This window comes from Dipodomys spectabilis, unplaced genomic scaffold (genome assembly GCF_019054845.1).
Source record: "Dipodomys spectabilis isolate Male_0828 unplaced genomic scaffold, ASM1905484v1 ptg000289l, whole genome shotgun sequence".
In the NCBI taxonomy this organism is placed as follows: Eukaryota; Metazoa; Chordata; class Mammalia; order Rodentia; family Heteromyidae; genus Dipodomys; species Dipodomys spectabilis.
In genome coordinates this window covers 9,649,473-9,664,342 of record NW_024870966.1, presented here as the reverse complement: position 1 = coordinate 9,664,342, position 14,870 = coordinate 9,649,473, and the positions used below count along the sequence as shown (strand labels likewise).

At 53.7% G+C, this 14,870-nt stretch overlaps 1 protein-coding gene across 1 annotated transcript in view; it reads left to right on the top strand.

Annotated features, from left to right (window-relative positions):
* Tcerg1l (transcription elongation regulator 1 like) overlaps positions 1-14,870 on the top strand; it is a 155,939-nt gene that overhangs the window by 94,928 nt on the left and 46,141 nt on the right. The window contains exons 5-6 of the mRNA XM_042701462.1: positions 6,369-6,463; positions 9,837-9,925. Coding sequence (XP_042557396.1) covers positions 6,369-6,463; positions 9,837-9,925 — 184 coding nt within the window. The remainder of the gene's footprint in view (positions 1-6,368; positions 6,464-9,836; positions 9,926-14,870) is intronic.

The window sequence follows — 14,870 nt, the reverse complement described above, 5'->3', positions numbered from 1 at the left end:
CCCGGCTTGGTGTCTCCTCTCTGAAATCTCTGACGTCACGTCCCTGTGGCCTGTCATGGTGGGGCTGGGGCTCCTGCAGTTCACAGCTTAGGCGAGGCTCTCCGTCGGCAGGAAGAGCTCCAGTGGGTCCGCTCTCACTGTCAGGCAGCTCACCGGCCCTGCTAGGAACCTTCCCCAGCGCACCCTGGTGTGTCGTGTGTTTACGGTCTTAAGCATAAATTGCAATTTCCCTTCTTTTACTATCAACATTTTCGGAGGAGCGCGGCGCCACTGGCACTGCCAAGCACACGCTCTGCTCGCCGCTGGGCTACTCACAGTCTGGAAACAGCAGCGCCCTGTTTGCTTAGGAGCAGATGGGGTCTCCAGGCCACTCTGCAGGGGCTCCGGGGTTGTCATCTCAGGAGGGGGCGTAGGTGTAGCGTGCATGACTGAGGGAACTGGGTGAGGTGCCACGTGGCCTTGGGGAAGGAGTGCTTGTCTGGAGCACTATCACTTAAGCGTGCAAACACAGAGGAAAGCGCTTTACCTTGTGTCTGCTCAGGCTGGGCCTCCGCCCAGGATGAAGTATTTAATAGAGCCATGAACTCCCCAGCTGTCCCCTGATGGCTACCTCAGCCTTGTCTCCCCGTGTGTGCCTGCGCTGGCCCCTTTGGCACGTGGGGTTCAGTGGTGTGAATGTATTTTGTAAAATCCTCCCGTGACCATCAGTGCTGACCAGTCATCCCTGTATTCCCCGACTCAGGCCACCTCAAAGAACCTCAAGTTCATGTGTCGGGAGCTGCCGTGGACTGGAGGACCTCAGTCTATGGATGGATTTCTTGTCCAGCGTGGTTAGAGGAGCCTGGCTCTCAGGATATCTGTGGTTGCCCTTGGCATAGGAGATCTGACTCTCTGACCTGTTCCTGGGTACATCCGCAGCCCAGCTTGAGCTCCTCCACTAAGGAAGTGAGCCGGCATCCTGCCCCAGCTTCTGCTTGCGTGGGAGGTCCTCCAAACCAGTGTGCCTGGCTTTGGAGATCCCAGGGCTGGGGGAGACCCATGGGATGAGTTCACCAAATGGTGGAGGGTCAGTATTTTTCACATGAAAATTAGGGTGAACCTCAGAATTACTCTTGAACTGGGAGAGGGGTGATGTATGTCAATTGTTGGCACTTTATTCAACACGAGTAGCGTGTGTGAAGTGAGGACTCGGGACTCCCGCCAGGGCTTCCTGCTCAGCGGACTTGGCTGCTCCGTGCTGCCTCTCACTGAGCGTCCTTCAGCCATGGTCCTGCCAGACAGCAGCACAGACCTTGAGGCTTCACGCTTCAGAGTCCTCAGCACAGACAGCTGAAACCTGGACTGAAGACCAGGAGGTGGAAAGCAGAGACCCCCCAACCCAGACACCAGCAAGTCACCGTCACAGAAGGAGGCTGACTGCTAAGCTCTCATGGGTTACTGGGGTGCGTCACCCCAGCAGGTGGAACCTGGTTTTTTCCAGAGAAGTTATAACCACAGAGCCCTGCCTCGGGCCTCAGTGATCCCTTCTTGTTCCTCTATCGGCTCCTGGAGCTCCGGGGCTGCTGTGTCTCTCATTCTTCCCCACCTCTGTCCCCACCCATCACCAAGGCCGCTACGATCCCGCACGCAGTCATAAACACCTGCCGGTCCACCTCCACCCTGGCCTTGGCCTTTGCTGCTTGGACTTCCCCATTTCCAGAATGCCCTGCGACCTTCCCATTTCTCCTTGTAGCTCAGCACTGCCAGGAGGAACATCAAAGCCAGGGCCATGGGGGAGCACTTCAAATCAGAGTCAGGTTTGATCAATAGATGGATCGCAGGGAAGATATTACCATCATGCCTTGCACCGAGGGTGGAGATATTTCCCGTGCTCCCTTGGGTAGGTAGAGGCCTGAAGTCTTACAACTTGTTGATTTTCCTCCATAAACTAGTTCTCTTTGCCACTCAAGGGAGTGCTTTACGACAACATCATCAGAGTTTGTGGAGAGGCCCAAAGCAAAGAGTACTTAAGCATGTCAGAGTGGGCCCCGGAAGTGGCCCATGGAGAGCCATACAGCGGGCACTTCCGAGGTGGAATGGCCGAGGTGCAGACCCAATTATGTTGTGAGCCGCAGAGCTGGCTACACACCTCCAAGGGCCTGCCGAATCAATGACTGTTAAAAAGTGCTGGCGATTAAGGGAACCCTCCAGGACAAGACATAAGCAATTTGTCACAGGTATTCGGGGGGATATGTGTCTGGGATGAGAGCCTCAGAATGATCATGAAACATATCTTCTCTAAGAAGCCCTCAGGAGGGGCCGTGTGAGTCTGCACATCTCCAGAGCCAGGTTTTAAGATCTGAGTCTTACAAAGATCAACTGTTTTCAATAAGAGAAAGATTTTAGAGTATTTCCTCAAGAAAATGGAGAGATAACCTGGACTGCTGCATTTGTTCAAGGGTGGAATTATGGATGCAGGACCTCACTGTCAATTTCCCTCACAAGTTTTTGCTATGCATACTTATTTCTGTGTTTTTCGAAGAGTCCTACATGTCTGTTAATAGGGTCGCTCAGCACCAACACAGCCTCCTTCCTTCCCCTGCTTCCTTCTGGTCTTCTTGCATGGAGCTAGCTCTTTATGGCATGAATGAAATACAAACCAAAGGACTTTGCTGGCACTTTCTTGGGTAGTAAAAAGCCATCTGCTCGTTCCTAATCATGTTTAGTAAATATGAGGACTATACATGTGGAATCCTGGGAAATCATCGGCGCATCCAATGGCACATGCACTTCAGCTTCTCACTTCCCTGCGTCTGCCCACAGTGAAGCCAGGGACAAGGGGAAGGAGGCAGACTGAGTTTGTCTTTGCCACCTTCCTCTTCACCTGAGCCTGCAGGATGGAGGTGAAGGATTGGGCATCCCGTAGCCCTGCCTGGCTGGCTCTGAAACTCTGTGACTCTGGGGCTGGCAGTGCTCAGGGCAGCTCGACCCCATGCAGGCTGCCCAGACACACCCTATCTGTGCTGCTCCTTGGATGCAGGCCTGTGCGTTTCTCTGGCCAGCCCTGTCCCTTGGAGGCCGGCAGCCCTCTGTGCTCTACCCCCACTGGCCCTGCTGATCTCGCTGGGACAGAACCTCTCATGCTGTGCGTGTACTTTGCTCATGCATTGAGTCGTGCCTGCCCCACTGCTGTGTTTCAACAGAAGATGGTGTTGCTCAAGCCTTTCTAATGTTTAGGGAGTCTCCCTCGGCACGGATCGTGAGTGTGGATGCAAGTGGCGTTCGAGTGGATTTCCTCAGTACAAGGCGTACGGCATAGAAGATGAGAAATGGAGGGAAGGGCACCTGTGATTCCAAGAGGAAAACCTCACTCCCAGGACCTCTGGCCCAGGGAGCCACGCTCATCTCTTTGCTCCATGTTTTCAATCAGTGCTTCAGCTTCTGCTGTGCGCTGCCTGGTGCCCTATGGCAAAGGTGTTTCCTAAGCCATTCCCCATTTCTAATCTCCACTGTGATGGAGAGGTGGCCTGCTGATCCCGGTCTGTGAAGGGAGTGCAGAGAAGCGACCGGGGACGGGATCGCCCAGCATGGACGTGGCCCGGTGTCTGGCTTCACCTGTACCTGACCAGGAGCCAGCTTTGGGGAGTACAGGGTTCTGGAAACCTTGGTGCAAGCCAGTGGCTCTGCCTGCAACCCATAACCTTTCCATTTCTTTGACTTCAGTGTGCTGACTCAGATGTGGTTATCTAGTTTGGTGGAAAGGTGACAGTTTCTCCCAAGGGCAGTCTTCACCTCCCGTCCCCAGCCTTCCCTTCCCCTGCCTCCCCTCTCCTGCCTCTCCCTTCATTTCCTCTTTCCTTTTCTTCTTGTACTGGGAATGCAGCCCAGAGCCTGCATTCCTGACAAACATTCTTCCACTGAGCTGTTTCCCAGCCCTGCTTGGGACCAGTCTTGGAATGGACCCACAGACCATATGGCCAGGCCAGCACTCTTGGTGGTGCTCAACGCTGTCTCAGAGCTCTGTGGCAGCACCTTGGTTCTCTATGGAAGGAAGAGTATGGGGAAGAGGCCCGGCCCTGGACCCTCATAGAGATGCAGTAATGAGCAGAAGCCAGGTTGTCAGAGATGTGTTCCTGGTTGCTGGCCAGCAGGTAGGGCTGAGGACAGCCGCTCCTGCATTGGGGTGGGGGGGGGGAACCTGAAGGCCAGGGCCCTCTTCAGAAAGACTGTGGCTGACAGCCGTCTTGCTGTGGTTACTAGGGCCTCTGGCCACTGGAGCCTTCACCTTCAGATGGAGTCCAGGGGCTCGGGCTGGCTGGGATACGCGGCCTTGGAGAACAGGACCAGTGCATATCCAGTGCTGCCCAGAGCTGCTGTTCACACTGGTAACAGCACACTGGAGAGAGGGGCTCCATTCCCAACTGCTCAGCAGGGGGAAGTTTGGTACTCATCTGCTCCGAGCACAGCCTTCCGGATGCCCAGGGGCATCACGGCCACGCACAGCGGGTCCAGGCCTACACTGCTCTTCTCACAAACTTGTAGGGTGGGGGGCAGAGGGCATGGAGCAGACACTGGGTTGAGAAGACGTGATGGGGGAGAAAAGGACCGGTTTGACCTCCCAGCTTTGTCCCTTCCCTCCTCTCCCCACGTGCAATGATGGATGGGAAATCGCCAGGCGCCTACCCTGTGTGCCCATGTTGGCATGTGTGCGCGTGTATATGCAGATGTGTGCAACATGTATGCAGAAGCGTGTGCATGTGTTGGTGTATATGTTTACATGCAGATGTGTGTGTGTGTGGTGGCAGATATGCTTGTGTGTATGCAGGTGTGTGTGCATGTGGTGGCAGGTATGCACACGTGTATGTAGATACATGTGCATGTGTTGGCAAGTGGGCACATGTTTATGCAGGTGGGTGTTCCCATGTTGGCTGGGGTGCACATGTATATGCTGATGTGTGCACATGCGTATACAGGTGGGTGTACATGCGTTGGCAGGGTGCACATGTGTATGCAGATGTGTGTGTGCATGTTGCTGGTGTGCACACTGGTACGCAGATGTGTGCTGTGCTCCGGTGGAGCATCTGTCTCCACTCTCCCTTCTGCAGCCTTACCCAGCTGTGCTGGATTCCTGGATCTCCTGGCTGGCCCAGGAGTTTTCTGCTTGCAAAGAAAGTATCCTGCCACTCAAACCCACAGGACACCTGCCAGGGCTTTCCCTCACCACTTATCTGTTAGGTTGGCATGTGGTTAGAGGCTTGGGTTGTTCTTTCCATTCTTGGTATTAAAACAGTGATCAATCTTGCTGTCTTCCACTGAAACTGGTTGCTATATGTACAATTTTGAGGGCTAGACAGTTTTGAAAAGAAATGGAAACTTGAACTTGATTTTCATCTTTGGAATCCTACATTTGGCCTTTGCTCCCTCCCCTTACAACGCTTCTGTGTTTTCTGGCTCATGGAAAAGCTGGCACCCGTTTGGTGATAGGCCGTTGGTAACCAAGGCCTGACCAGCCCGGTGCCATCTTGCCCCAGCCCCAGGGGTCCTCGGGCTCCTAACAGCCTCCAGCTGTCACAGGCTCAGTCAGGCCACATCTGTGGTCACATGATGCTCTCTTTTCTCCCCGGGAAAGTCTGGGTCCTATCCACTCATAACCCACGTGGCCTGAGCACAGAGTGTGGCCACGGGTGGTTTAGATGGTGCTGAGCATACACGCAGCTGGAAGGGGCGGAAGCTGTACAGCAGTGGGGAAGGCCCTGGGATTGGGGGGAGGCCTGGGAACGAGAGAGAGCAGCTGGTCCCCCATGTGGCCCGGGACAGCAGGTCTGCTTGGGCCTGCCCGGGCTGTGAGCGCCATCAGCAGTATGAGGCTGGTCACTGCCGGGAGCATCCTCAGCCCCATCCCAGTAAGACTGTCCCCCTGGGCGGCCCACATTGTCAGGAGATGGCTAAGCCCAGACTTCTTCCTACCTGCGTGCTGCCTGAGCCTCACCACCCAGGCTGTGGGCTACAGAAGAGAATCAGCCCATGCCCTGGAGGACAGGAGCAGCAGCGGTCACCGCAAGCCATGGGCCTGGTCGCTAGGGTGGGCAGAGGGCTTGGTAGGAAGCACCCCCAGGCGGCCCAGGCCTCCTGCACTCCGCGTCCCAGCCCTCGACAGGCCTGGTGGCTGAGCTGTGATGGAAGGCCACACCTGCACGACTTTCCCCCCAGAAGTGTTTGTCACCTGCGCGACCTTCCCCCCAGAAGTGTTTGTCACCTGCGCGACCTTCCCCCCAGAAGTGTTTGTCACCAGTTTGAATGCCCAGAGCCACATTTTATCTTTGCTGAAGTTTTCAGATGATGACTGATGTGATCAATGGAATTTCAATGACAATTCTTTTATCCAACAGATAAAAGCACAGAGTGCCGTGGAGCCCCCCGCCCCCCAGCCTTGATGCTGCCTGCTGCGGAGAGGAAGAGCCGGGCTGGAGACGAAGAGGACAAGGTAGGGCTCTGTACCGTGTAGGACCTAGGGCCGGGACACCCCTTCACTGTGTTCCGCGTGGCTTCGCGGAATGGCTCTACAGCCTGTCCCTGTGAGTTCCAGAACCCAGGGGAGAAGAGGGCCTGGTAGGGTGCCACAGAACATCCCAGAAGGTGGCCCCTGTTCTGGCCATCTTGGCTCTGAGCTCACAGACAGCATTCTGTGGAGAGTGAGGCTGGCCTTACGTTTATTCTATGACTGCTTTCCAAATGAAGAGAGCGCAGTTTATATTTAGGCTCGACTGCTCAGGGAAGCCCAGGGCACTTCAGTCCTGTTTAAACATTCTAATTTTATTATTTTTTTTCTTTTTGCTTATGTGGTGCTGAGGAATCGAACCCAGGGCCTCATGCATGCAAGGCGAGCGCTTTACCACTGAGCCACCTTCCCAGCCCCAAACATTCTAATTTTAGGCCATTCTCTTTGCCAAGTAGCCCTGTAAGGACTGAGAAGGACGGTCTATCTGCTTGGTACAGTTAGGGCTCCCTACGCACCTCCTTCCTCTGGGAGACCCAGGCCGTCCACCTGTGCTGCGGTGTGGCGGTCATGGGGGTATCCAGCCTGCCCTCCCCTGCCAGGGGTCCTGGAACCCTGGAACCCCTGTGACCTCTGGTCTCACTCGCATCGCCTCAGCATCGCGCTGCCTTACCTTCACAGGGACTTCTGTCCCCCGGCACGGGCCGGGGACGGGGGTTCCATCCTCCTGCTCACACTCTCCCGCGGTCTTACCTCAGGAGGGAATCACCCCAGCTCACTCCTCCACCCATGCCCATGGCCTGGGCTGAGTTGTGAATGCCCATCGCCCTGTGGGCTGATGCAGTGTTTGCCTGTGACATATGACTTCCTATAGAAATTAGCACCCAAGCCAGAATGACATATTAATTACACAGATAGCCTAGCTAGCGCCTTCATAAATACTTGCTTTATCACTGGGCTCTGCAAGTCGACTTCACTTTTATTACTCGAGTATGGAACAGGAGTTTTATACCATGATTAGCCAATTTTATCACCAACAGGAAATCACAACCAGCATGAGCCTCATGAAGAAGACCTCGGTAATTAGTCAGAGAGAATCCTGCCATTGCCACATTCGGATGTTCGACCCCAGCACAAGTTATTCCTGCCATACTTACTTGAATAATTTAGCAGAGGTAATCTCCTACTCAGAGGCTCCGTGTTGAGTTCTATTGTTCAATTAACTCCATAATGAAAATCCCCTCCAGTTTCCCTAATTGGATTAGTAATATAAACTTTGGTCTTAATACATATATATTGAGACGAGTGTTTCCAAAAACTCCCCGTTAAGCTCATTATTTATCCTGACCTTATTTTCTCACAGGAAACAAAGATAGAAAATTCTTAAAACAAAAGCACCCAAAATGCTTTTTCTTCTCGGAGGGCTCGGAGGAGCCCTCAGAGAGACGCAGAGGTGAGCACACGGGCGCGTGGCTCTGGATCGCGCAGACACTAGCCAGGGACGCTGCGGCTGCGCCCCATCTCCAAGCGTCCCGCCCTCCCCTCCCGCTGGGCTCCTTCTCTTGGTGACAGGCAGACCAGAGGCAGCGTCACCTTACCACCTTGCCATCGACAGTTTGTCAGACAGACCCTTGGCCGATTTAATTCCTTAGGATTTGTTTAACTCTTGGCTCTTAGAGAGTGACTTGGAATTCTTTTTGCTCCTTGTTCAAACTTCATGCTTCAATGCTTCTGTAATTTAACATCTTCCTTTTTAACTCTGGAAGTGACAGTGAAAATGAGCCCTGTCTGCAGCGTAGCCCTGCCTGGCCCCTGGCCACCTCTTCCATTTCCACATCCCTAGTGGCCACGCTTGTGCTCTGGACCTCCAGGGCACGGCCTGGAGCACAGGCTGTGTTTAGATTTGGTTGGTTGAATGGTGGATCATTTTCTCAGCTACACTGTCTCAAAGAACACCAATATTAATGATGGCAGAAGAGCTCCTGAAATTTAGGATGACATTTATTTTTAAAGATCTCAGCTCAGAACCAGGCAGATTCTTGGAATAATGTACAGAATAATGCACTGTGCTTTCATATCTCAGCAATTTTCTAGAGAGAGAGAAATAGAGCAAGTGAGCAAGAGAAAGAGAGAGAGAGAGAGAAAGAAAGAGAGAGAAGAGGGAGAACTTAAGCTTTGTGATGGTATTCTAAGTTTGAGATTAAAACCATGCAAACATTTGGATAGAATGGTGTCTATAATCCCAGAACTCAGAAGGCTGAGGCTTAAGGATTTCAAGTTCAAGGCCAGCCTGGGCCACGTGGCAAGACTACATTTCAGCAAACAAGCAAACTAAAACAATATAAACAAATAGACAAAACGCCAGCCCCACCAAAAACCAAAATAAATACATACATAAAACCCCAAACACCAGTCACAGAAAAGTGTGCAAACACTCAGGGAAAGAATCAGAGGTTTCTCCAGCTGGAGTTCACCTTGTTCTTCCTCGCAGCCCTGGCCACACCGCGCGGGGCCTGCTTCCCCTCCCGCTTCATGGTGGCAGCGGTGGGCCTGGGCTCCGCCGGCCAGCCGTGAGCACAGGGCTGTGCCCATTGCATCTGCAGACGTGGGTCTGCGCCCGTGTTGGGGTTGGCAGCGTGTGTGTTTTCCATTTTCAGACAAGCATTGTTCTTTGAAAATTCTATGAATACCTAACATTGGCCAAGTCCCAACCACGGTTGCTTTTAATTCTTACAGGCAGTGTGTTGCTCAAACATGCCTTGTTTTATAAATGGGGACAGAGACAAAATGACGGTCCTGCCCCAGTGAGCGCATGTCTCTGGAGAGAGAGGGAAGGATGGCTTGGGAGCCGCCCAGGCTGTAAAGGCCCTGCCCTTCTTCAGAACATGGGTCTGGCCGGTCCTCCTGGCATGGGTGCCCGGCGGTGCCAGCCGCAGCTGAGTGCAGGCCCCTGCAAGCGTCCAGGCTCTCTGACACAGGTGTTCCATGGCAATAGCGACTTCAGCTGCTGGTTGGGCTCGCTTGTGGGATTGACTCCCACAAGGGATCCTGGGCCTCCCTAGCATTCTCCATCTGAAGCCTCATCGTAGCCCCCTGTCTGTCTGTGTCTTCAAGACAGCTCAGGGAAATGGAAGGGTGCCTTTATCTGAGCATTTCCAGGTGGGCTGTCTTGTTGCTAGTTCTGTATGACTGCCCGGCCTGATTGTGCTCTTCTGAGCTAAGAAGTCTGTTAGCTAGAGGCTGTTGGAGACTGCTCTACCTGCAGCCTGAAAGACATGGTGCCCTTCCCTTGTTCCTGGAGGAGAGCATGAGGGTTTCGAGTTAAAAACAGCTCTCTTTCCTTCTCTTTCGTTTCAAGGAGCCTCCTCCACCCATGCTCGTGAGAGGGGAGAACAGCACAGCAAAAGGCAACAGACCCGTGGCCTCCACCCCCGTGCCCGGATCTCCCTGGTAAGAGGAACGGAGGCCGCATTCTCTTACCCTAGCCTCTGGTGGAAGTCACGTGTGCCTTAGTATGTTGTGCTTTAAAAAATGAATTTGCAGCTCGCGGCAGGTATAATTCTACACAGATGTCACGTTCTGCAGAAAGAAAAATGGCACTTAAGTGGTAAGTTCTCCTGCTCTGATAGATTTGTGAGTCTGCATTAAAATAGTAATGCTGTTGCATATATATCAGAGGGAGACAATGGCTCCAAGTAAATGTAGCATGCCACGCGCTTCAGAGGATTTTCTTCCTCTCCTCCAAGCAAAAAGCCAAAGGGAACGGCTGTTAATTAAAGCTGTGTCTGGCTGTCTGCGGTCGCCCCGTGTGGATTCCCATCTTAGAGTCTGCTGTGCTCCAAAACACCCTCCACGAGGGAGCCACAGTCCTCGGTTTTCAGAAATGCCCTTTTCTAATGGTGTCATTGGGAACCAGGAGAAAAAGGTTATTACTGTAAAAATTAGTTTTAACACCTGAAGATTAGAGTTCAGAATGCAGCTGGGGGAACAGCTGCTCTCAGGAGCAGGAAGAAAGGTCACTGGCTTCGCCACAGCACGCCCTCCAGCGGAGGGCGGCCTAATGACGGTCCCAGCCTCACTTCTGCCCGTGGCCTAGTGAAGCCTCCTGTGGCTGGGCACCCTGTCCGCTGTGACGCAGCCACGCTCCTCTCTTCCCGCAGACGGCCCCCGTCTGGCCTCCAGCACTGGCTGTCTTTGGCTGACTCGGTCTGGCCTGGCGGTGCCTGGGGAGCCGCTTCCCGCACGCAGGCCCAGAAGTTCTGGGTGTCTGGGCTGAGTTCAGTGCTGACGTCAGCCCCCGGGGGATTGGACTTGGCATGCTTTAGCCTGGCTAAAGGCTAAAGGCTCGGTCTCATGGGACTACTGGCAGGCAGGTGCCACCCCAAATGGGGTCCCAGGAGACCGTCTACATTCTGTACCACCCTCTCCCCATGCAGGGGCCCTCCCTTCCTCGCCTCCACATCCACGATCATGTTCTAGAATGACTCGTAGGACCCAAGAAAGTCCTTCAGCTTGGATTCTATATTATTTTCCCTCATGCTAATGACTAGGAGCAGTCTGTGGAAGTCTGCCTGGGGCCTGGCCCCCAGCGGGGCCGGAAGCGTCCAGCCCTAGCTGGACACGCTCCCCACCTCTGTTTCTGCAGAGATGTCGCACACTGGGTAAACCACTGAGCCACTGAGCCACCTCCAGCCTCTCCTTCCCTGGGAGGCTGGGGCAGGGCAGAAAGCACCTACCACCTGGCCCCCTGGCCCACCCCATCTTGAGCTAGCGGGGCCTTCATGCGCATCACCAGCAGGACCTGGGTGTGGTCAGAAGGGCTCGGCAGGGGTGGCAAAGAGCATTTGTCCCATTCTGCACATCCCATGAGTCTTGTGAGCTCTGTGCCTGCACCTAGGAGAAACCATCGTGTGTAAGTTTTTGTTTTGCCTCAGATGCTGTTAGGAATGGTGGAAGGCCAAGCTCTCTGTGTGCGTCCAAGGCGGGTCCCTGAAGTCATACGTTGTGGGGACAGAGGTCACTCCGATCCAGGAAACGGTCACGTGCAGGTGGTGTAGGTTTCTCGGGGTGGAACACTCTCCGAACATGTAGGGCAGGAGGTGGTGTGGATGGGAGGAGATGGCGGCCAGGCTCGGCTGGTTCCCAGGGGAACGGCTGAGATGGAGAAGCAGTACGGACAGGCTCAGAACTGAAGGGAGGAGGCAGAGTTGCAAAGGCCCCACAGGGTCAGAAACTCCCTGGCATTCGCCCCTCCGGGCAGCGCGCCCAGCCTTCTTCCCCTTGACTCACAGGCTCAGCGGAGAAAGGGGCTCTCTGGCAGAGTCCCACTGGAGCAGGAGACGTGTTAAATGTCGCCAGCGTGCAGAGGCGACATTCTGTAAGAGCACTTTTGAGTGAGAACCAGATCTCCTCGCTGGGACCTCTGCAGCACCACAGAGGAGATGAGGGTGTTTCTAATGTTTCCCTTGAGTGCTCCATGTTGTGTGCTGCTAACCCCTTTCCCCTTGAGCCACACGTCAGCGCAGGATATGCATGCTGGAAGACCTCCCCCTCCCCCAAGGCTGGACAGGGGCACCTGCAATTTCAGCTGCAGGATGGAGGGACCTGTTTACTGCAGGGTGAGGGGTGGCGGCTGGGGGCTGCTTCTCCTGCCCTCCTCCAGAGTCTTAGCCCCACACACATGGAATCCTGGGGCTCAGACTCTCTCCTGACCCTGCCAGGAACTGGGCCAGGACCAGAGCTCATCAGCCACCGAGGGGAGTGGAGGCTGCCGTCCCTCTGACTAGCTCAGCTCACCACCACCATCCTGTCAGGCGCTCCCGAACCCCCAGCGGCGGCTCCGTCTTCTGCCCTCCACTCGGTGGCCCATCTAGAAATGCCCCTGATACCTAGGGACCCTCACCTGGTCTCCTTGTCACCTGAGCACTGGCCCCACTTGGCAGGGCCGGTGGGAGGGTACAGGAAGTGTGCTCAGGTTAGATCTGAGCGAGGACTGTCTGCTGGCAGAACTGAGACCGCAGACAGAATTCTTGTATGGAAACGTGGCTGCTAGAAGGTTCCATGTAGGTGGCACTAATGCAGCCTCCTAACAGAACACTGTCAGCTCACAAAGCTGGCCAGGCACAGCTGGAATCACAACAACGAGGTGGGAAACTCTGGAAACTAGTCAAAGCACATAACATGAATACAATTGTGTTTACCTTTGGTTGATGTTTCATTGCAGTTGCATTGCTAATCAAATGAAGCTGGGTAATGGGGTGTTTGAGAAGACAGAAGGGTAAATAAGACCCTAAACCTGCAGCAGAAGGAAACTCATGCACACGTACACACACACACACAAAACACTTTGGAAGGTGAAAACACCTAGTAGTTTTCTGATTTGCATCTGCTATGGAAGTGGGCAGGCTGCGGCCATGTGCTTAGAAGTAGGAGAGGAGAAGGGTAGGGCCCCTGGTCACTCTGTCTGCTGCACCCCTACTGGGGTCACATGCCCAACACAGTGGCAGCATCTCCAGTCACCCCTATCTGGTCTCATTGCCAAGAAAGACAGCCAGATGCCTGGCCTCCTCGGCATAGCTGGGCAGCAGGAGCCCCTGTCAGGGCCCAGGAAAGGAGAAAGTGCCAGCTCGCCGGCGTGTCTCACTGCCGGTGCCAGTTTAGCCATTAGAAATGGGTTCGGTGTCCAGTCTGCTCTGCAATTTCAAAACACACTTAGCCTCATTCCGTTGGGTGGATTCCAGGACAGCAGGATTGAGATACAACCTTTGAAGAAGAGAGCGGAAGGAGAGGCGTCCAGGCCTCCTTCCGGGCAGGGTGAGCAGGGCGAGGCCCCGTCCGCCTCCAGGGGACGTGGCTGAGCTTGTGCGGGGATGAAAGCTGCGATGGATCTGAATTTCTTCTCAGATCTGCTCTTGGCTTTGGTTGGCACTAGGCTTCACTCTCTCAATGACTCTCTCTGCCATTCTCTTCTCTCTGTAATTTGGCATTTGACCCAAATGATACTTTGAAAGGATTAAGCAGTCTCTTGGTGGGAAGTAATTAAAATGATTTTTGTGGGAGTATTGATGACATGGGAAATTTCAAAGGTAATTGTTAAACAAAGTGTAAAATCCATGACCTTTCGGCTTGACAAAAAAAATGCCAACATCAATGACTTATTAGCATTTTAGGTGATCTAAACAGATTACGAATTGATAAGTAACTAGATGCTTCCATGGAATTTTGTTTTACAAATGTACGTTGAACAGTGGCCTTGGCATCCTGTCTTCAAAGACTCCAAATTACAGAAAGTGAGCCTTCCATTAGCCATCTAGTAACCGCCTTGTGAAGTGACTGGGAGAGAGCTGCATGCTTTCAGAAAAGCAGCAGCACGGCATGTGGCTTTCAAAGGGCATTCTCGTTCCCTCAGCAGGGGCCACCTCCTGGCCAAGACATTCTTGTCCTAAGAAGCAGAGATAATAGGCAGGAGATTTGTGTGTGTTCCTGTGGTGTGGATGCCGGGTGTCCTTGCCAGAGGCCAGTGACTAAGTTCATACTTCTGTGGTGGGGGCAGGAAAGGCACAGAGAGGCACAGACCACTGGGAAAGCTGAGTCAGTGCCCCACAGCACCTGTGCCATGTTCCGTGTCCCAGGAACACTCCTTAGTCCCCTTTGTTCTATGTTCACAGCACAGCTTTAATGCTGACTTTATTGAATATACCATTAGGTGCGAAAGATGTCTGTCAGTTAATGTGTAACAACTAACCTATCAGGTTTGAGGCTTTTTAAATAGATTCTCTGGATTGAGTGTGAGAACATGCTCTTTCCTGAAGTGGATTGGGGGAGGGGGGGAGTAAATGCGTGGCATCTAAGGGGAAAGGTGACAGGCCTATGGCTGTTAGGAGAGAGGCAGGCTCCGCCCACAAGCACACATCCCTTGTCCTCACAGAGGAACTTGGCACTTGCTGACACTTGCCCTGGCTTAGAGACAGCTTCAGGACACTCTTCTCTGAGTACACACCACTGAGGGGAAACCAAATGTCACTTTGTCCCCTTTGCATAATTGAGTCTTTTATTATGTCGGGGAAGGGACAGGAGGGGCATCCCTGCCAGGGAGGGGAGAGGAATACTGGATTAAATGTCAGCATGCTCAGTTACCTCGGGCAGCTGGGGGAGGGACCACCGCTCAGACCCACGCCCAGGAGACCTCTGGGGGTGGCAGCCAAGGGCGGGCAGAGAGAGGAGCATCTGACTCCCACTCCCTTCCGCAGTCTCCAGGAAACTGCTCCCATCCCCACACAGTACAAGCCCTGGAAGACCACTGGACGCAGGCAGTTCCCGGTCATTCTGCCTGTCCGAGACAGAGTAGGGGAAAGAAAAGCTGGGTGAACAAAAAGCTGTGGGAATGAAAATTCAG